The 21,941-nt window shown below is 42.5% G+C and overlaps 2 protein-coding genes across 2 annotated transcripts in view; both read right to left on the bottom strand.

Moving 5' to 3' along the window:
• Positions 1–21,941, bottom strand: part of Bbof1 (basal body orientation factor 1) — a 34,291-nt gene that overhangs the window by 8,211 nt on the left and 4,139 nt on the right. The window contains exons 3-8 of the mRNA XM_042260910.2: positions 21,145–21,210; positions 19,177–19,320; positions 12,029–12,109; positions 7,718–7,788; positions 3,607–3,751; positions 1,380–1,873 (exon numbers count right to left, since the gene is read on the bottom strand). Coding sequence (XP_042116844.2) covers positions 1,380–1,873; positions 3,607–3,751; positions 7,718–7,788; positions 12,029–12,109; positions 19,177–19,320; positions 21,145–21,210 — 1,001 coding nt within the window. The remainder of the gene's footprint in view (positions 1–1,379; positions 1,874–3,606; positions 3,752–7,717; positions 7,789–12,028; positions 12,110–19,176; positions 19,321–21,144; positions 21,211–21,941) is intronic.
• LOC102926628 (E3 ubiquitin-protein ligase RNF113A) lies at positions 14,883–16,273 on the bottom strand. Its single transcript, XM_076551069.1, has one exon. The coding sequence runs from the start codon at positions 16,131–16,133 to the stop codon at positions 15,120–15,122; it is 1,014 nt and encodes a 337-aa protein (XP_076407184.1). The 5' UTR covers positions 16,134–16,273; the 3' UTR covers positions 14,883–15,119.

Genomic DNA, 21,941 nt, shown 5'->3' with positions numbered 1-21,941 from the left:
CGTCATAAGATGAAATGAGAAACACAGCATTTACTGTGATCTGTTGGCAGGTCATGGGGGCAGACTGCTAAAGCACAGGGCACCTCTGATACGGTAAGCTGCCACCGACATCCCACTTTCCATGGTGTGCGGAAATCTCCAAATACTTAGGAAATTTTGAGACTTTTGGTTAATACAATGATGTAGGGACACTACTGAATGCCCTCCAATCCATGGAACATTTCTGCACGACGTCATTATAAAGAATTATTATATTTATTTTTAAAAATTATATTGCTGGTAGCCTATAGACAGATCAGATGCAGCAGATGGCAATGAAGTTCAGGTGTCCACCCACCAGATGAATAATTCTCGGATGGAAAACCTGGTTCGAGCACGGCTTACAAGGCCACAGACACCGGGATATCATTTGCTTCTGTCTGTGATTCCTCTGTGTTATTACAACTTTCCCCTTGTCAGCTGTGGGAACTCCCCACTGCCTGTACTGTAATGTGTCTGTCTCATGATTACATCTCAGTCTTGTGGGCTTTATTATTATTATTATTATTATTATTATTATCCATTTGATATCTATGTTAGCGTATACGAGTTCGATGAATAAATAAGAATACAGAGAATTACTACACAAGTTAGGAATTATAAGTCCCTGAGAAAACTCTTTCATATCACAGCTCAGGCTGACATAAGAAAATAGTTGCATCTCCCCAGCTCTAAGACAACTAACTGTACCATTAGCTGATTTAATGCTTCACAGTAACTTTAGATTAAGACCAAGCGCCTTGCTAATGTGTTTATAGATAAACACTCCCTGTCTTAGTTCCCAAGGACAGACTGAGCTGTCTAGCTAGGTCATAAATACAAAACAGCCCAGTTATTGCTAGCTTGTACCCATTCCTGACCTCAATTTGTCTCAAAAGTTTAACCTGAATCTAATCAAGACTTTTCAACAAATTTCCAATTTATAAAGCACTAAGATAAAGAAAGTAAAAGACATTACAATGATGTCGCTCAGCACAAAATAACAGTCACTTTTACAAATTTCTGTCCTGAGATAAATGTGGGCGGCTACTTAGAACACATGTAAGCCTTACACACTACGCCAAGTACAGGGGCTGCAAAGGTAAGTCAGTTCCCGTCCTCAAGTAACTTACTAAGAAATCTGTCCAACAAACTGAACCTGCTCTTTTTTACAGGAAAGGAGACAGGTGGAGACAGGCTCTCTCCGTAGCCCAGGCCAGGAATGCCTGCCTGTCCTGTGATAGGACTACAGGCATGAGCTGCCACCACCTGCTGAGTTCTCGTTTTTTTTTTTTTTTTTTTTTTTAAGGATAAAAAAAAGCAGGGCACAAAAAGACAATATATTGCAGCATTATTAGTACCATTTTTCAGCCTCCATGAGATCCTGATTCACGCTATTGGTACTGTGTTCTTTGCCATCAAAGGTCCTGATTCTGGGATATTCCGTTCTTCCCGCACACGCTGTTCGCATTTTTAAATTGAAGGCAGCTTGTGCTATCTGCTTGTAATGCTTCCTGTTGACCAGAATCTGCTGTTTCACCTGGGACAGAGCATCCAGGAAGAACTGTTCCACTTCCGACCTCTCGTCCAGTATGTTCTTAGCCAGCTTCTTCACGCGGTTCATTTCCCTGTCCTTCATCTGAAGGAGCTGTTGCAGCTTGTCAATTTCTACATGACCTGCTTGATTCTCGATAGCGGCCTTTTGCTGCAGTTTCAGGATTTCAGCCTCAAACTCTGTGGTCATATAAGTCAGGGCATTCTCCAAGCTTACCACCTTCTTCTGAAGAGTTTGGATTTGTGATTTCTGCTGGGTAAGTTGCATAATCTTTTCCTTGATCAACAGCTCATTGATTTCCTAAAAAACAGAAAGTGAGATTTTTTTCTTTAAACATTCTAGAACTTAAAATCCCCTCAAAAATTTCTTTTTTAAAAATTTTACTTATTTGTATTTTATGTATGGGTGCTCTGCATGTATACCTACATGCCAGAAAAGGGCATCACATCCTATTATAGATGGTTGGGAGCCACCATGTGGTTGCTGGGAATTGAACTCAGGTCCTCTGGGTAAACTGGAAGAACAGCCAGTGCTCTTAACCACTGAGCCATCTCTCAAGCCTCCCTTAATAATTTCTATTACCTAAGGGGATCTGAGCTTCATGTTAGGCTGAGGCAATTATTTTCATATCTCTGTGTGCAGAAAAAGTAACAAACATCCTTGGGTCCTTGCCTAGGCTTAGGAAGGTAATCCACTGATTTTATTAATTAGGAAACTTTCAAACTTCCTCTATATTTCTTACAAGGCTATATATTTTATTTTATTAAAATCAATAAAACTGTACAAAAGCCACTAGTAAGTCTATAAAGAAAACTGTAGCAGACTCCTGGTTGTCTATCCTAACGTCCATTTTCCCTTTCCCTCAAGGCAGCTGGAAATCCAGGGTCCTTTGCAGTTTAGTGAGGACAAGTTGCAATATAATCGGATTTTTTTTTTTTGCTTTTTTCCCCCCAGATAGAGATCTCTGTGTAGCTTTGGCTGTCCTGGAACTCTCTCTGCAGACCAGGCTGTTTTCAAACTCAAGATCTGTCTGCTTTGCCTCCCAAGTGCTGGGATTAAAGGCGTGTACCACCACCACCCCCACCATCACCACCACCACCCGGCTGTGATGAGTGGAAATAGGACACCTGGGAAGATTTTTAAGGGAGCCATATTTTGTTGTTTTGTTTTGTTTTGTTTCTTATCTTTCCCTCTGGTTGTCTGGTGTAAGTAACCCTTAGGTCTCTCTCACCCACCCTGGCCATAAGGTGCTCCACATCCACAAACACTAACATGAAAACATGTTTAAGATGAGGCCTGGAGAGATGGTCCCACAGCAAAGAGCACTTGCTATTCTGGCAGAGGAACCAGGTTCGGATCCCAGCACCCACATGGCAACTCACAGCTGTCTGTAACTCTAGTTCCAGGGATCTGAAACCCTCTTCTGGCCTCCACAGACACTGCATGCACGTGGTGCACAGACATATATGCAGGCAAAACACCCACACACACAAAATAAAAATACAACTTTTTCCAATGTTAAGAATACACGATATATGTTACAGAGGATTAAGGAATGCAACCCTAATCTGGATTGCTTTTCTTCTTTTCTTCTTTTTTTTTTTTCAGAGCTGAGGACTGTACCCAGGGCTTTGAGCTTGCTAGGCACCACTGAGCTAAATCCCCAACCCCTGGATTGCTTTTCTTCAAGCATGTTTTAGGTAAAAGACTAATCTTTATGTTGTGATATCACTAATGTGAAGTCTGTTACAGCCAAACCAATTCCTAAATGATTTATGATCCAACAATAAACAAAACAAAGTGAGTATTGTAAGGTATTAGAGGATAAGTGTCGTGTTTATATTTCTGATGTATTTGTAAAATCATGCCTAATGTGTTTATAAAGTCATTTAGTAATTATCTTTTCACATAGATGGTTATGAAGACAGAAGGAAAATAGTATTACTGTCCTTGTCTATCATTATTATGCTCAATTCTTGGTATTTATCAACACAAACTTAAAAAAGAAAGAAAATCTAAATGAGAGTGGGAACCTTTTGATGTAAAAGGCAGGAATGACTTTCTTGCAATTTCGTGGAGTTTTTCTGTCGTATATCAGCTTCCTTCAAGTGGTATGTAAGCGCCTTGTGAAGAAACACGTTCTCTTTAAAAACATTTCTCCCAGCAGTATTCAATTGCCTGAAAGATACATATGTATGTGTATATACATATATACACACATGTATATATATACATTAATATATACATTTTAAAGAACCCAAAATATAGGCCTCAGTCTCTTGTGGGGTGTTCTGAGTAAGGGTCACTCTGTGTAATCCAGGCTGGCCTCAGATCACAGAGACCCACCTGTCACTGCCTCTGGAGTGCTGGAATTAAAAGCAGGCACAACCACACCTGCCTAATGCCTAAGTTTTAAATACTACCTAAGAGAACAATGGCAGCTTTTTCCTCCAAACATTATACTGTGTGGTGATGTTTTGTTTGTACTCTAACAAATAAAATTTGCCTGAAGATTAGAGGACAGAGCCAGCCACTAGATTAAACACAGAGGCCAGGCAGTGGTGGCACATACCTTTCTTTAATCCCCGTACTTGGGAGTCATAGGCCTTTAATCCCAGCACTTAGGATCTCATGCCTTTGTCCCAGTATTTGGGAAGCACACAGGCCAGTAATCCTAGCACTAGGAAGGTTGAGACAGCAAGTGATATGGCTGGGCAGAGAAAGGCATATAAACTGGGAGGAGACAGGAACTCGGCCCTTTGGACTGAAGACTCGGGAACACTCATGCTACAGGCCACAGGAGTATATTGTAAGAACTCAGCTGGTCATGGCAAAGCCACCACCTAAAGGGAGCAAGAAATTCCTTCAGAAGAAGCCTAAATCTTAGGGAGTATTTGGTGATATTTGGCTTTTTATATATCAGCTGTCTTCTACTGTGAATACCATGTGTGCCTTCACAGTTTTCCCAATTGATTTTTTTCCCTAAGAATTGCTAACAGTGTGGACTGATCACTCACTGGACATAATACATTTGAGGTATTTGGAGAACAGCCTCAGGAAAGAATTCCTTCCCTCAGGCCCATCTGTTTCTCCCTTTTTAGCACTGGAATCAGATATCTCCCTTTGCTACGTCCAAGACAAACAGAAATAACAATCCAGACCACCACATGCTAGTCTCCTGAATTAAGGTAAATTCCACATGGAGACACCGCCTGGGTCAGGTAGACCTTAAGTACATAGCTTCGTACAATTTAAGCTAGGACCCTCCTTTCTTATACAGCCTCACTAACATTATAGACTGCTAACTTCTTACCTAACCACTTCTAGGAATGTGGACTGAGCACATAAATTCCCTTTTTGATATACTAACTGATATTAGCTCTCAGCTGACCTCCTCCTTTAACCACTCCCTTTGGGTTATAAAAGAAAGTCTGACAGTCACTGCCTGAGGAAAGTTCTTACCTGCCTGTAATTCCCTGTAGGAATTCAAGCCTGGTGACCTAGCTGGAGGGGGAGGATTGCTATTGCTTGGGTTTATAACTGTAAACCTCAGAGACTGGAGAGAAGAATAAATCGATAGACTAAGAGCTCGGTGTGCTGAGATTCTTCTGAAAATAATTCTTGCCGTTCATAGCTTCTCTCCTGGGCCCCTGGAAAGAATATTGGGGGCTGGAGAGATGGCTCAGAGGTTAAGAGCACTGACTGCTGTGGTGGTAATCTAATTGTACTGAAATGTGATTTTGATTGTATGTTAATAAATAAAGTTGTCCGGGGGTCAGAGCTGTTAGAGCCATAGACAGAGTGTGGCGGTGGTGGCACACGCCTTTAATCCCATAGATCTCTATGTGTTCAGGGATACAGCCAGCATTGGAGACATATGCCTTTAAGACCTAGGGGGCTGTACATTCAGACAGTGACGAGGCAGTCACGTGTTTGGGTTTACAACCAATGAGAAGGCAGAATGACTGGAAAATGGATTTACAGACAGGAAGTAGCTCTCTTTCGCGAAGCTGGGACAGCAGGAGGAAGGGTGAGATTTTAGCTCTGAGCTCTGACCTCTCGGCTTTCTCTTTTACATTGTTTCTGTGTTTCTTATTTAATAAGACGGTTGGTTACATCTACAGACTGCTCTTCCAGAGGTCCTGAGTTCAATTCCCAGCAACCACATGGTGGCTCACAACCATCTATAATGAGATCTGGTGCCCTCTTCTGGCCTGCAGTCATACATGCAGTATACATAATAAATAAATCTTAAAAAAAAAAAAAAAAAGAATATTATTAAGGCTGGTCCTTAATAACATTCGAGACATTAAGTCTGAGGATTTGTGGAGACAGGATCTTCCTCTTTGGGCTGAGGAACTGGGGAGGTAAGAAGTGGCTGTGGCTTGTTTCCTCTGATCTTTCAGCATTTACCCTGATATCTGGCTCTGGGTTTTTATTATAAGACCAATTAGGATTCCTGCAACAATGCTTACCACCACTAGGCTGGGTTTGTAGTTCAGGGAGAGAATACATGCTTAGTATGTGCAAGTCCCTGGGATTAACTCCTAGCACCAGAGTTTTGGGGGAGGGCAGAACATGGGACACACAGGACACTACCACAATTTAATTTATGAGGAGTAACTACTCAATAGGGAGGTGGAGACCTTGACTAAGTTCTTCCTCAGCAGTAAGTGGAAAACTATGTGTTAGCTAGTCCTGATGGTACAAGTTGGCCGACAACTTGAACTATAGCAAGACCCTGTCTCTTAAAATTAAAAAAATAAGCCGAGCGGTGGTGGCACACGCCTGTAATCCCAGCACTTGGGAGGCAGAGGCAGGCAGATCTCAGTGAGTTCAAGGCCAGCCTGGTCTACAGAGCTAGTCCAGGACAGGCTCCAAAGCTACAGATAAACCCTGTCTCGAAAACCCCCCCAAAATAAAAGCCAGGAACAATGGCATGCCTTTACCTAGCATATACAAGGCTGGCCTGGGCAGTTTTGCAAGACTGTTTCAAAGTGAAGGGAACTCTGCGGACAGAGCTCCGGGTGGAATGGATGTGCCACTGTGGGTGTTCAATCTCAAGCACCTCACCCACAGGAATGTGACACCAGCCTCCCATGTCTTCTTCTATCCATGTCCATATGACGACCTACAGAACTCCACGCTGACAGAGGCAGAAGACAGGAGCAGCCCAAGTTCCTGAATCACTCCCTGAAGAAAGCTGCCAGACTCATCATTACATTAACAAGAAAGAAACCATCGAGACCTGGGGTTCAGTGTTAACATAAACACATTCCAATGCTGTTACACAAATATATCTTCTGACAACCCCACAAAGTTGCCCTAGGGCCTTATTTTAGGTTTGTTTGTTACAGGGTCTCACTGTGTAGTCTAGGCTGGCCTAGAACTGATGAAGCTCCTCTCTCAGCCTCCTAAGCACTGGGATTATTTTAAGTGTGTGCCACCATGTCTGGATGGCCTATTTTTTTCATAAAATTTATTTTCTTAAGAGTTCTTTCAACAGGCCAGAAGATCCCAGCACTAGGGAGGCAGAGGCAGATGGATCTCTGTGAGTTTGAGGCCAGCCTGGTCTATAGAGTAGTTCTAGGACAGCCAAGACTACACAAAGAAACTCTGTCTCAAAAAAAGATTCTTCCAATGAGGCCAGTGAGATGGCTCCATGGGTAAAGGCACTTGCCATCAGTCCTAAGACCTGAGTTCTATCCCTGGAACCCACATGGTGGAAGAGAGAACCAACTTTCTGCAAGTTATCTGACTTCACACTCAAATTACGGCACTACTGTAGCCTCAAATACACCCACCGACCGACCTACCTAAATATAATAATTAAAAAATCAATTTTCCAGTGGTTAGAGCTGGAGAGATGGCTCAACGATTAAGAGCACTGGTTGCTCTTCCAGAGGTCCTGAGTTCAATTCCCAGCAACCACATGGTGGCTCACAAACCACCTATAATGAGATCTGCTGCCCTCTTCTGGCCTGCAGGCATACATGCAGGCAGAACACTGTATGTGTAATAAATAAATTTAAAAAATATATATATTTTAAAAAAGTTTGCCAAGAGACAGAGGACAATAAGCTAAGAATAAACTAGACAGCAAAGAAGAAAGGCTGAATGACAGAGGAAGCAACAGGCTCTTACACCACAGCTTCATGGTGGGCTCTCTCGGCCAGCATTACTATCCTCTTCTCGGCCTCTTGTTCCAGACGGTGCTGAAAAAAACACACAACATGGGAGGGTTACATACAAAACCATACTTCTAAAACCAGTTTTTCATGTCACAAAGTAATGACTTCAGCATCAAACAGAATTCTTCACTGGGGGCTGGAGAGATGCTTCAGTGCTTAAAAGCCGTTACTGCTCTTGCACTGGACTGGGATCAGTTCCTGACACCCCCATGGTGGCTCAGAACCATCTCTGACTTCAGTTCCAGGGGATCTGACACTGTTGTAGAATATTATTTTAAGATGTGTTACATTTGCTGGGCGGTGGTGGCGCACGCCTTTAATCCCAGCACTCGGGAGGCAGAGCCAGGTGGATCTCTCTGAGTTTGAGGCCAGCCTGGGCTACCAAGTGAGTTCCAGGAGAGGTGCAAAGCTACACAAAGAAACCCTGTCTCGAAAAACCAAAAAAAAAAAAAAAAAAAAAGTGTTACATTTGTTTACAAATGCTGTGGAATGTTTGTTTTAATGATGCAAAGATGTTTTGCATTCTTTTATGTTGCACTTGTTTAACTCTGTGAACCTGTGCTACTTTGCCTGTCTAAAACACCTGATTGGTCAAATAGCACTGAACGTCCAATAGCAAAGCAGCAGAAAGAGTTGGTGGGTCTGGCAGGCAGAGAGAATAAATAGAAGAAGGAATTGAGGAGCAAGAGAAAAAGGAGGAGAAGAAGACTCCAGGGGCCAGCCACCCAACCACACAGCAAGCTACAGAGTAAGAAACAAAGAAAGGTATCCAGGAATAGAAAAGGAAAAGCCCAGAGGCAAAAGGTAGATGGGCTAGTTTAAGAAGAGTTGGCAAGGGTGGGGATTTAGCTCAGTGGTGGAGCTAAAAGTAGTGCACAGCATGGATGCAGGCAAAATATCCATATGCATAAATATAAATAAATAATTTCTCACTGAGGCAGCAATGTGATTGTGACGGCTAATCTTGGCTATCAACTTGGCACACCTGGAACAAGAGAGCCTCAACTGAGAACCTGCCTTCATCAGAATGACGTGTGGTCATGTCTGTGGGGCATTTTCTTGAGTGCTAATTCATGTAGGAGGGCTGAGCCCCCAATGGGCCTGGGCTGAATAAGTAAGGTAGCAGAACATGAGCCTGGGGGCAAGCCAGTGAGCAGAGGTCTTCCAGGTCTCTGCTTCATTCAGTTCCTGCCTCAAGGTCGTGCCCTCACTTCTCTCAAGGTTGCACTGTGACCTGGGAGTTGTAAGCTGTTGCTTTTGGTCATAGTGATTAACACAGCAACAGAAAAGCAAGCTAGAATAATGACTTATATATAAAGTAGGGAAAGAGGCATCCATCTTAGAGAGCTGGAAGATATTTTTGCTAAATGAAACATGTTGATAGTCACTAATTTTAAAATTAGGAAATGTGTAGGATGTATTGGCACACACCTATAATAACTAGCACTCAGGAGGCAGAGGCAGTAGGAATCTCTGAGATCAAGACCAGCCTCATCTACATTTTGAGTTCCGTGAGTCAAGGCTGCATAGTGAGATTCCCATCTCAAAAAAAAAAAAAAAAGAGGAACACCAAGTTGATGCCTTAAGCCTTCACAAGATGACAGTCCCTCTTGAGGGTATTTCAAGACCCCTGAATAGAAACAACCTTAATAGCCTACCCACTAACTGATGAATAGATATGGTATATACATAACAAAATGCTTTTGTCATAAAAGGAGTGAAATCCGGTCATTTGTGACAGCTTTAATAAAACTAAAGATCATTGTGCTAAGTGAAATAAGTAAGGCACAGAAAGACAAGTACTGCATGATTTCCCTCAGAAACACACTCTAAAAAGGTGTGATCTCTTGAGCCGGGCGGTGGTGGCGCACGCCTTTAATCCCAGCACTCGGGAGGCAGAGGCAGGCGGATCTCTGGAATTCGAGGCCAGCCTGGGCTACCAAGTGAGTCCCAGGAAAGGCGCAAAGCTACACAGAGAAACCCTGTCTCAAAAAACCAAAAAAAAAAAAAAAAAAAAAAAAAAGGTGTGATCTCTGGCTGGAAGTATAACTCTGTGGTAGAGTGCTTGCCTACCATGTGTAATGTCCTATGTTCAATCCATAGCCCCACAAAATAGGTAAATGGAAGACAGATAATCTTATGACAGTTGAAACTGGAATGGTAGTTATGGAGCCCAGGAAAAGTGAAGAGGGTGTCTTAGGTTTTCTATGGCTGTGATGAAGCACCATGACCAAAAACAACTTGAGAAGGAAAGAATTTATTTTGCTTCACCTCTACATCACAGTTCATCACTGAGAAAAGTCAGGGCAGGAACCTAGAGGCAAGAGCTAATACAGAGGTCATGGAGGAATGCTGCTTACTGGCTTGCTTGCCATGGCTCACTCAGCCTTTCTTACAGCACTCAGGACCACCAGCCCAGGGATGGCACCAGAAACAATGGGCTGGGCCTCCCCACATCGATTACTATTTAAGAAATGTCCTACAGGCTTCCCTACAGCTCAATCTTTTTTTTGGGGGGGGGGGGTTCGAGACAGGGTTTTTCTGTGAAACAGTCCTGGATGTCCTGGAACTCACTCTGTAGACCAGGCTGGCCTTGAACTCACAGAGATAGGCCTGCCTCTGCCTCCAGAGTGCTGGGATTAAAGGCATGCACCACCACTGCAGGCCCTACAGCCCATTCTTATTTTCTCAATTGTAGTTTCTTCCTCTCAGACTCTAAGCTTGTGTCAAATTGACATAAAACTACCCAGCACAGAGGGGATAGGATGCAGAAATGTGGATTTGGGTGCTAAATTACAAGTACACATGTGCACAAGTTTCTGATGTACTATTGTACAAGCAGCTTGACAACTGATAACAATGTGCAATACATTTCAAAAAGCTAAAAGAAAATATTTTGAGAGTCCCATCATAAATGGTACTTACATGAGGAGACAGATATCCTTATTAATGGGGCATGATATACATACCTGTAATCTCACCACTTGGAAAGTGAAGATGGGAAAATCATGAGTTCAAGGCAGAGTGCCACTAAATAGAAAGTTTAAGTCCAGTCTGGGGCTACCTAAGACCTTATCTTAAAAAAAGTAAGAGGGGCTGGAGAGATGTCTCATCGATTAGAAGCACTGGCTGCTCTTCCAGAGGACCTGGGTTCAATTCCCAGCACCCACATGGCAGCTCACAACTGTCTGTAACTCAAGTTCCAGAGGATCTGACACCCTCACACAGACATACACATAGGCAATGCACATTAAATAAAAATAAATAATTCATTAATAATAAATACATTTTAAAAAGAAACAAATTGAAAAGATATTATTTGACCTAACTTAAACATTGTATAAGCAGAGGAAGGCAGATGTCTGAGTTTGAGGCTAACCTACAGAAAGAGTTCCAGTACAGCCAGGGGTACACAAAGAAACCCTGTCTCAAAAAACAAAAACAAAAACCATTATATAAATATATTGAGAAATTTCATGGCACACTATTGGTATGTACAAATTTCTTATTTATTTATTTATTTATTTATTTATTTATTTATTTATTGGTTTTTTTGAGACAAGGTTTCTCCGTGTAACAGTCTTGGCTATCCTGGAACTCACTCTGTAGACCAGGCTGGCCTTGAACTCAGAGATCTGGCTCACTCTGCCTCCCGAGTGCTGGGATTAAAGGCTTGTGCCACCACTGCCCAGCCAAATTTTATTATTTATGTGTCAATTAAAATTTAAGGAAGGAATTTCTATGTGGAAAAGAAAAAAGGGATGAGACAATGATATTTATAAAGATTTGTTTTTCCACTGGGTGGTGGTGGCACATGCCTTTAATCCCAGCACTAGGGAGGCAGAGGCAAGCAGATCTCTATGAGTTCGAGGCCAGCCTGGTCTCCAAAGCGAGTTCCAGGAAAGGCTCAAAGCTACACCGAGAAACCCTGTCGAGAGAGAGAGAGAGAGAGAGAGAGAGAGAGAGAGAGAGAGAGAGAGAGAGAGAGAGAGATTTGTTTTTCCTCATTTGTATTTCTTTTTTTTTGAGACGTCTTAGTATGTAGCCCAGGATAGCACGGAACTTGGTATGTAGTGCAAGGCTGGCTTTGGACTCAAGATCTTCCTGTCTCAACATCTTGTGCAACAATTACGGGTGCTTATTTTCTGCTACTTGATAACATTTTCTAGCAAGGTACCAAATGGGACGCTGGAATGCTCAGAATTCATATAAACATACTTTTGTTATAGTAAACAAAGCATTTCTTAACATTAATATTCCATACCTTTTCTTCAAAAAATCTGCTTTCTAGTCTTCTAAGTGTCTCCTGGTGTTTTCTCTCTGAGTTCCTTAGATTTTCTTTCAGCTAAAAAAAGAAAGAAAAGAAAAAAAAAGAAAAAGAAAAAAGAAAAAAAACTGTTCAAAGAGTGGGACATAGTCATAGAAAATTCTAAAGATACATTATATGTCATACAATCTTGAACATACACACAGCATCAATGTCCTCTCCTCGGAGCACATTTTCCTTAACTGTCTATAGGTTTACTAGATTGGTACTGAGTTTCTTAAAGACTTTTCATGAGTAACAGTTCGCAAGGCGGCATTCAGTTATATTCTCTTAGGATATATGAAATATGGACTCACAAAATCCAGTCTGTAAATATAAAAGAGAAGAGAGTGGGCTGGGCGGACGGCTCAGCAGTTAAAGCACTCCCAAGCAAGAGAAGGCAGTTCAGAACCCTAGGTTCATGTGACAGGTGGGTGTGGCGCCCACCTATAATCCCGGCTGGGGGATGAAAGGCAAAGAATCCTCAGAGTGAGCTAGCTAGGGAAAACTAGCCTGGGGAACTCTGGGTTTGACTGAGACTGCCTCAAAGAATGAGGTGAAAGAGTGACTGAGGAAGAGCCCCTCACATCTTAGGCCTCCACATACATGTACACACACCCCCATACACATTAACACACATGGACATGCCTATGAAAAAGAAAAAAAAGGGTGGTAAAATTACATGGGGCCTGGTATGGTGGCACAAGCCTTGAATCCCAGCACTCACATTGGAGGCAGAGGCAGGGGAATCTCTGTAAGTTCTGTTGGGGTCCACAGAGGTTTCCTGGTGAGAGCTGAGCTTGCCTTACACAGCAGGGTTGCATAAGGGGATGGATTGACCATGTGCATGGTCACCAGGTGTTTGGAAGGGTCTGCACTTGACTGTGCTGGGGAGGACTTTTGCTCCACCCCTTGGCATTTCTATAAATAGCCCTTTAGAAGAGGCAGATGGGCCTGGTAGGTTTTGACCCAGGCCCTCCCGAGGCTATCCTATGTTTCTATCTGTCTCTCTCCTCTATATTTCTATCTAAATATTTCTCATTTCTACCTACCAAAAAGCATCCTGGGGGAAAAAGTGGGGGCGAGTCCCCCACAAAGTTCTAGGATAGCCTGGTCTACAAGGCGAGTTCCAGGACAGCCAGGGCTACATAAAGAAACCCTGTCTCAAAACACAAAACAAAACAAAAAAAGAATCACCATAGAAACCCTCTTCTGGATGTGTCTATAAAGGTGAAAGGTCCAGGAACTGGCAACATAACTAAGTGCTTAAGAGCCTTTCATGCTCTTCTAGAGGTTTGTTTCTAACACCCATGCTTAGTGGCTTACAACTGCCTAGGATTCCAGCTCCAAGCAATCTGAGGTCCTTTTGGCCTCCATGGCACACAAACACAGACATACTTATATACAATATATACATCGTTTAAAAATAGAAAGGTTCAGCTCCAGAGGGAAGAACCACCCTGAATGTGGGCAGCACCCTTCAAAAGTTTGGGGTCCAGGACTAAATATGAGGAGAAAGTAAATGTAGTACCAGCATTTATCATTCTTTGCTTCCTAATTGTGGGTGTGACCAGCTGCTTCACATTCTGGAGGCCATGACCTCCCCATCATAATGGACTAATCAAAATGTGAGCCAAAATCCCCCTCATGCTGCTTTTGTCATGGGTAGTTTTCACAAGGAGAAAAGTAACTAATACAGGTAAGAGTTAATCAATACAAGTCAAGTGTTTAGCATACTAAACATTTAATGGCATAACATCTTCACCTATTACCTAATAATTTTCTATATTATAATCTGTTCTAATATACCAAATCTCCATCTTATTATTTCTTTCAGATGTTCTGTTGGTGTTTAATTTTTGGAATGGCTTGTTACACTTACAAAATTAATGTCAACATACCAGTTCATGTATGGTTCAAATATCCCCCATCCAGGTGTCTGGAGATGGATCTTTGATACATCATTAGACTCCCCAAAATCTATTTATCCATAAATCATTCAACAGATAATCAGTGGGGCAGACAAAAATGGCTTAATGTGTAAAGGTACCCAGGAGCCACACAGTACAGGGAACTGACTCCAACTTCTACACACACACACACACACACACACACACACACACACACACACACACGGGAATAAAAGTGAAGGTGAAAATGAGTGGCTGAGCAGAGTGACTCATACTTGTAATCCCAGCAGTTGGAAGTCTGAGGCAAAAGAATCCCAAAGTCAAGACCTGCCTGGAATATATAATAAGTTGCAGGTCAGTCTGAGACACAGAAAGACGGTCTCAAAAACCCAAACAAGAGGCAAGTGAGATGGCTCAGGAGGAAAAGGGTAAAGACATCTGTCACACAGGCTGCAACTTAAGTCAGTTTTCTAAGTTAGTGGATGGAGATGACTCCACAAAGTTGTCCTCTAGGCTCCCTTGTTGTACAAAGGCAGGAGCCTTCACACATACATCATACATACACACACAACCAACACACCATTCTTGCTTTCATTTTTCTTTAAAATACATGTCCTGAATTCCTTTTCAAAAGCTAAATGTGTTTAGACTCAAGTCTACACAAATAAAAATTTTCTACCTAATGTATACATTGCAATCTTAAGTATATGGGCCCCTCACATCTGCCTCATTTCTACTACATTTGAGATTCCAAAGAACTGCCCTATTTTTTTTTTTTCCCAGTAAGGCAATTGAATTTTAAGTGTTCTACAACAGCCCTCTTTGAAATGCCTGAAATCTACTTCTCCAATAGGTGGCGACATTGTTCTTTAAAAAAGAAAAATCACATCAGGGCACTAGAGTATGAACAAGTTCTTAGTTTATTTTAACTTAGAATGTATAGCTATACACAAGATGGGTAGTCCGAGAGTTCCATAGGTTAACTGTATTGATTCAAACTGCAGCATTGTTATATAAAACAAAGCTTGGATAGTCTTCCTAGAAAACTTAATATTCCTTCAAATATGGCTGGTTTTTGAGGTGAGCAAAACAAAAAGTACTTTGAGATCTGACAATTATGGAAACCAAAGCAATGGCCATTAGACCCCGTCAGGGTCTTCTGGGGTGTTGGCAGCACCTCCCTCTGCTGTTCGACACTTCTCCAGTTTAGCAATCAGTTCTTTCGCTGGATTGAAGACCCCATGGGTCTGCTGGTCACAGACATAGCAGCGTGGGGTGGTGCGGAAATGCTGCAGTGCACACGTCTCACAGAAATAATGCTTACACTTGGTGACAACTGGATTTTGGAAGGTTTGGCGACAGATGAAACATTTGAATGGTATTTCCTCATCATCACTTTCCACTTCGTAGTTTTCGTCTTCATACACACCATAACGGCCCTCGTCAAGCTCACGTTCGATCTGCCACCCGTGCTTGTAATCTGAACGGTCATGGAGGAATTTGCAGCTGTCTCCAAAGCCACAGAAGCCAGTTTCCTTGTAGTCCTTACAGATGTCAGGCTGGTAATCCCAGCGCACGGTGGCACGTAGATGTTCAGGGGCTCGGATGGGGCCCTTTCTCACCATGCCGGAGGAGGCATTGCCCATGGACGTATCCTTTGGCTTCATGTACTTCTGATAATTATTAATTCCACGATAGATCTTGTCATCCTCCTTGCCTCTCAACTCCTCCTGGATTTTTTGGCTGCGCTCAAAGATGGCCTGTGCGTCCCGCTCTTTTTCTGTGTCCAGCTCGTAGACAGCTGTCGCCCCCATATCCTCGGGCCCCACTGGTTTGGCCGAGCGCGTGGACTTGTAGACTACGCCCAGACTCTCCTTCTCTGTCTTCTCCTCCTCTTCGCTGCTCAGATCACAGTAGGCCGCCTTCTGTTGACCGCTGCCACTCGTCTTCTGGATCATAGGATTGTGGGTGGCCCGCTTCTTCTCTGGCCGCACCACGGTGCAGCCTTCGTCGCTACTGCTTCCGCTTTCCCCGGAGCCCGGGTCGCACACTGGCCGCTTCCGGCGGCCAGCGCCCCCTTTCCGCCCGGGCTTTTTGAAGAGGAAAGAGCACACCTGGTCCGCCGACTTTCCCTGAGAAACTTGCTCTGCCATCTCTGACTTCGGAGCGAGCGCTGAAACGGCTGGCAGCAGCGGCGGGGCGCTGGGTGGCGCGGGATACTACGTCACTGCTGAGCCGCGCTGCCACGTCACTGCTGAGCCGCGCTCTGCTGGCCGCTGGAGCCGAGAAGGTCTGGGCGCGTGCAGCAGCCGGCAAAGGTTTAAGAAAAAGATGCCCGCGGTCTTTAGTAAAGTGCTGTTGTGGTTCTTGTATCGCAACGAATACAAAATTCCCGGCTCAAAGAATTTACAATCTAGTAGGGGAAGATAAGGTAAATCAGATGTGTTCTGTACCAAATCCCACGAAAAGATATAAGGAATCGTTAAACAGGTCTCTGGGGGAAAGCCTCGGCAAAGTGCATTTAAGGTAAGCCTTTGAAGACTAGGAGAAATTTTAATGGATAGAGATCTATCAGAAATGTATTGGTAATAAAAGAAATATTCTGAATAAATCAAGAAAGACAAAGACTGGAGTGTAGCTCAGTAACAGATTGCTTGTCAAATATGCCCCAGAGGTTCAAGAAAATAAGATTTCAAAGTTATAAGAATTTCCAATTTGGGTAAATTAATGGATAAGAGACTGTGTATTGGTGTAAATGTATTGTTATGAAAGTTTAAAATTTAAGCCGGGCATGATGGTGCACGCCTTTGATCCCAGCACTTGAGTGGCAGAGGCCAGCAGACCTCTGTGAGTTCCAGGCCAAACTCCTGGTCTACAAAGCTATTCCAGGACAGCCAGAGCTGTTACACAGAGAAACTGTCTTGAAAGACAAAAACAAAAAAATTAAAATTTGATATGTATACAATCTTAACTTACACTGTAAGCTATCTAGACAATATGCTGTTTATAGCTAGGAAATATAGATTCTTTTTTTTTTTTTTTTTGAAATATAGATTCTCGAGGGAAGTGATCAGCACATTATCAGAACTGATATTTTAAAGATTCCTATTGGAATTGAGGCAATCTTGTAATCCCAACACTTGAGAGGCAGAGTCAAGAGGATCAGGAGCTCAGAGCCAACCTGGGCTACATAAGACCCTTTTCAAAATAAAATTAAGATGGGGCTTTGAGAGATGATTCAGTAGTTAAAAATCATGCATTGCTCTTGCAGAAGACTAGAGTTCAGTTCCCAATACTTACATCATTCGGCTAACAACTGCCTATATAACTCCAGCTCCAGAGGCTCCAACACCCTATTCTAGCCTCTTCCAGTACATGCACCCATGTATACCCGCTCCCAACACTTATACATATAACTAAAAATAAACTCTCTGAGAAAAAAGGAATGAAAACAAAATAAAGTTCAGGAGACTGATGCCTGTAATCCTAGCCTTGAGAGGCTGAGGCAGGGATGTTGTTTCAAGCATGAGGCCAGCCTGGGTATACAGAAAGTTCCAGATCAGCCTTTACAAGATCGTGTCTCAAGCAACCAAATAAACGAATATTCCTCCTGCAGCTGTGTATACTTAGGGCTACAAGGGTGTGTGGTTGTAAAGTAGGTTTGCAATTCTTTGACGCTATCGTCAAATGATGGAACCTGATGTGGAGACTCGGTTCCAAGTAACAGAAATGGTGCTGTGCCACTTGAAAGGCTAGACTGTGAAAAAAGCTGCTGGGGCTGGGGATACAGGTCAGTCATAGAGTGACTTCACGGCATACATAAGGCCCTGGATTCCATGCCTACCAACACACACACACACACACACACACACACACACACACACACACACACACACACAAAGCTTCTACACAGCTCTTGAATTTTTCACTCTCTATGTCATCCAACATAGAACAAGGACCCCCCCCCCAAAAAAAAAAAACACCAAAAACAAGGATTCTCCGCAGCTTACCGAGGGCCCAGGTGAGTGATGCTGAGGCCTACCCCCTATCACTGACAGCGTCTGCCCAGCCATATGAATGTGCCACTTTGGAAGCAAATTCTTAGGCTTCAATCAAGCATTCAGATGACTCTATCCCTAGCTAGACCATGGAAATCAGCAAAGAGTGTAAAACAGGCCTTTCAGGAGACTTCCGTATTCCTCCCCCCTTTCATCCTCCCCCATACAGCCTTCTAGTTTTTCCTAACATGGTCTCTAATCATCCTAAACACATTTTCCTGTAGAACACTTTCCCACTGACCTAAGAACTGATGGTTTGCTCTAATGCAATTCAAAAGCTTAACTACTGACTCACATGGGCAGGTGTGTTGGCTGAGATTCACAAAATGAATGTATTGCCAAGTTCCCAAAGAAACCGATGCCTAGAAAAAGAACATTGTCAGGCAGGAGAGCTGGCTCAGCAGATAAAGGTGTTTGCCACCAAGCCTGACCACCAGAGCTGACCTGTGGAACCCACACGGTAGAAGGAAAGAACTGACTCCACAAGATGTCCTCCTCTGACCTCCACACAGATACACCCCACACACACATACAGAAAATATAAAGATAAAAAAGAAAAAGAATAGATGACAGTTGAGACATTTCGCTTTCTCTTCTCTAAAACATCCTGGTTTCTCACAGGAATAATTGTGAAGACTTTTGTCGGGGAGGGTTAAATTGTTAATCCAATCTTCTTAAAGAGAGACTGGAGAGCGTTCAGTAGTTAAGAGCACTTACTGCTTTTACAGAGGACCAGGTTTAGTTCCCAGCACCCACGTGGTGGCTCACAACCTTCATTCAATCTAGTTCCAGGGGATCCGGCATCCTTTTCTTTCTTTCTTTTTTTCTTTCTTCCTTTTTTTTCCGAAACAGGGTCTCTCTGTGTAACTTTGTGCCTTTCCTGGAACTCACTCTGTAGCCCAGGCTGGCCTCTAACTCACAGAGATCTGCCTGCCTCTGCCTCCTGAGTGCTGGGATTAAAGGCATGCGCCATCACTGCCTGGCCACCAGCATCCTTTTCTGGCCTGCTCCAGCACCAGGAATGCATACAGTGTACTTACATACATGCAGACAAAACACGCACACATAAAATCTTTTTTTTTTTTTTTTTTTTTTTTTTTTTTTTTTTTTTAAGAAGAAGAAACAGAAAGAAACTTACATCCTCTAATTCTTTTTCCACTTGGATTTTTCTCTTCTGGAATTGCTTTATTGTCTTTAGTTCTGTCTGAATCATGCTAATTTCTTTGGCTTTTTGAGAAAACTGTCCCTCCAACTCGTGTATTTGTACAATATACTTTTGTTCCTGTATTCAAAAAGAAGTAAATGAGTTAGGAAAAACAAGTGTTCCACAGAGCCATGCTTTATCTGAAGCCTGAGCCACTGTGTATCTTCCTGAAAGAACTATCCCATCTTCATTTTACATAAAGCTATAATTTTTGCATAAAATTTTAATTTCTGTTAAATGATGCCAATGGCCTTAAATAAGAAACAAATTCAGGGAATTATTTTTTGTCCATGTAGCCCAGAGAGTAGAATGTGTGGTTAGTAAGTGAAACCCTGGTTTAGTCCCCAACAGCAAATAAATAAAATCCAGACCAAATAAGACACCTCTAAAACTCAAAGCCTTTGTGTTTAGTTGGCAACATAGTCTTACAAAAGGAATTTCATATTATTTTTAGGACAAGGTCTTCCCACTGCTTCCCTTAAACTTCTTTCCCTTCCCACTACTCTGCCCTTGAACTAACTATGTAGCCTAGGATAGCCTTGAACTCCTAGCAATCCTCCTGCCTCAGCCTCTTGAATGCTAGAATTGCAGGAATGAGTCACCACACCTGGTTTTCACTTAGTTTCTAAACTGTAGTAGTGTTGAATTAAGGAAGTAGTATGCATGAAGTCATGGGTTCAATCTTCAATACCACAGGGAGGAAATATTTTTTTGCAGTTTTGATCAAAGATTTTTTTGTTTTTTGTTTTTTGTTTTTTAAGACAGGGTTTCTCTGTGTAGCTTTGTGCCTTTCCTGGAACTCGCTTTGGAGACCAGGCTGGCCTCGAACTCACAGAGATCTGCCTGCCTCTGCCTCCCGAGTGCTGGGATTAAAGGCGTGCGCCACCACCGCCTGGCTTGATCAAAAGATCTTTATCAATATGTATTTAGGAGAAAAACCACCCCTCTTCCAAAAATTTCTCATTATTTTGATCTCTTCCAATAATCTACTAGTGGTGGTATTAGTGTTCTGAGATTTTTACTGTAGTAAGCTTTAAGTAATGAGGTAATTATACTGATACCATTTAGAACCAAGACTCTTGGTAAGGGATAAAGGTGTATCAAAATCAAAATTAAAATGTTGTGTTTTGAGTCTGGACATGTATGTAATATAAGGTATGACACCTACCAGCATGCAGAAGCCCCTAAGTTTGATATATCCCAGTCCAATATTCTTTCATCTGAACTCCAAGTATTATTATTGATTTTGAAACTTGGTATCTATTTTTTTGAGACAAGATCTTGCTTTGTTGCCCATAACACTGGCCTTGAAAACATCTAAACTCTTAGGCTCAAGTAGGACTCCTACTTTAGCCTTTGAAGTAGCTGCTGTGGGTCATATGCCTCCATAATATGCTACTTTTGAACATTTGTATAAACAAGTCCATGGGTTTTGTATTTGTTCATTTCTTGTTTTGTTTTTGTTAAGGATCTGGGGATCAAACCCAGGGCCTTGTGGATGCTAGGCAAACACTCTACTAAGCTTCTGGACCCCCTTTCACTTTTTTTTTTTTTTTTTAATGTGCCTGTCCTGGATCTCACTCTGTAGAACAGGCTGGCCTCGAACTCACAGAAATCCACCTGGCGCTGCCTCCTGAGTGCTGGAATTAAAGGTGCGCTACCACCACCTGGCTCTTTTTTTGGTTTTTTGAGACAGAGTTTCTCTGTGTAATGGCTCTGGCTGTCCTGGAACTCACTCTGTAGACCAGAGTGGCCTTGAACTCACAGAGATTTGCCTGCCTATGCCTCCCGAGTGCTGGGATTACACCGGGCTTCACTTATTCTTATTGGGCCTAAAATAATCAAACTCATTAGAAATCTGGTACCCTAATAAGTAAACTATCAGTATAAGGAGATACTCACCAATTTTTCCTTCTCTTCTTTGGCTTTTTCCTTTGTTTCAACCAATTTCTGTTTCAGCTTTTCTATCTGTAGAAGATAAAATGCCAGAGTAAGGAAGATAATTGCTTTGTGTCCTATTTCTATTCCTATGCTTTTTATTTTATACAGTACTAAAGCCAGTAAGCCAGGAAAGACAGTAAAGAAGGAGGGGGCAGGGATTTGCTCATATATTTAATCTGATTGACAATTTCCAAGATCTAGCTATCACCCTAATTAGTGGATAACTCTTTTATTGCTATAAAAACTACAATATTGGGCAGGGGAGATGACTCAGTGGTTCAGAGTGTTTACTCCTCTTGCAGAGGACCCAAGCTCAATTTCTAGCACCTACATGGCAGCTCAGAACTGCTTATCTCCACTTCCGGTGGGGTATGGTATCTTCTGGCCTCCATGCAGGCTCCTGCATTAATGTGATGCCCGGGCACACACACACACATACACATAAAGCCTAACGTCAAGTTTACTGTCAACCTTTTTTTTATTATTATTTTTTAAATTTGGTTTTTTGAGACAGGGTTTCACTATGTAGTGCTGGCTGTCCTGGATCTCACTGTGTAGACCAGGCTGGCCTCAAACTCCGAGAGTTCCACCGGCCTCTGCCTCATGAGTGCTGGGCGTAAATGCATGTGCCACCACCTCCAGGCTCTGTCAACATTTTTAAGTGGGCAGGTTAGTGGTACTAAGTTTGTTCATGCTCTTACCTAAAAGATCTCTAGAATTTTTCATTTCACATTTCTCCTTTTCCCTTCCTCTCTGCC

This window comes from Peromyscus maniculatus, chromosome 14 (assembly GCF_049852395.1).
Source record: "Peromyscus maniculatus bairdii isolate BWxNUB_F1_BW_parent chromosome 14, HU_Pman_BW_mat_3.1, whole genome shotgun sequence".
Classification (NCBI taxonomy): domain Eukaryota; kingdom Metazoa; phylum Chordata; class Mammalia; order Rodentia; family Cricetidae; genus Peromyscus; species Peromyscus maniculatus.
The sequence above is the reverse complement of the archived record's forward strand: the minus strand, read 5'-3'. Positions and strand labels throughout refer to the sequence as shown.

What these genes read in the sequence shown, in the direction of transcription:
- LOC102926628 (XM_076551069.1), bottom strand. Translation starts at nt 16,133, where the DNA reads ATGGCAGAGCAAGTTTCTCAGGGAAAGTCGGCGGACCAGGTGTGCTCT.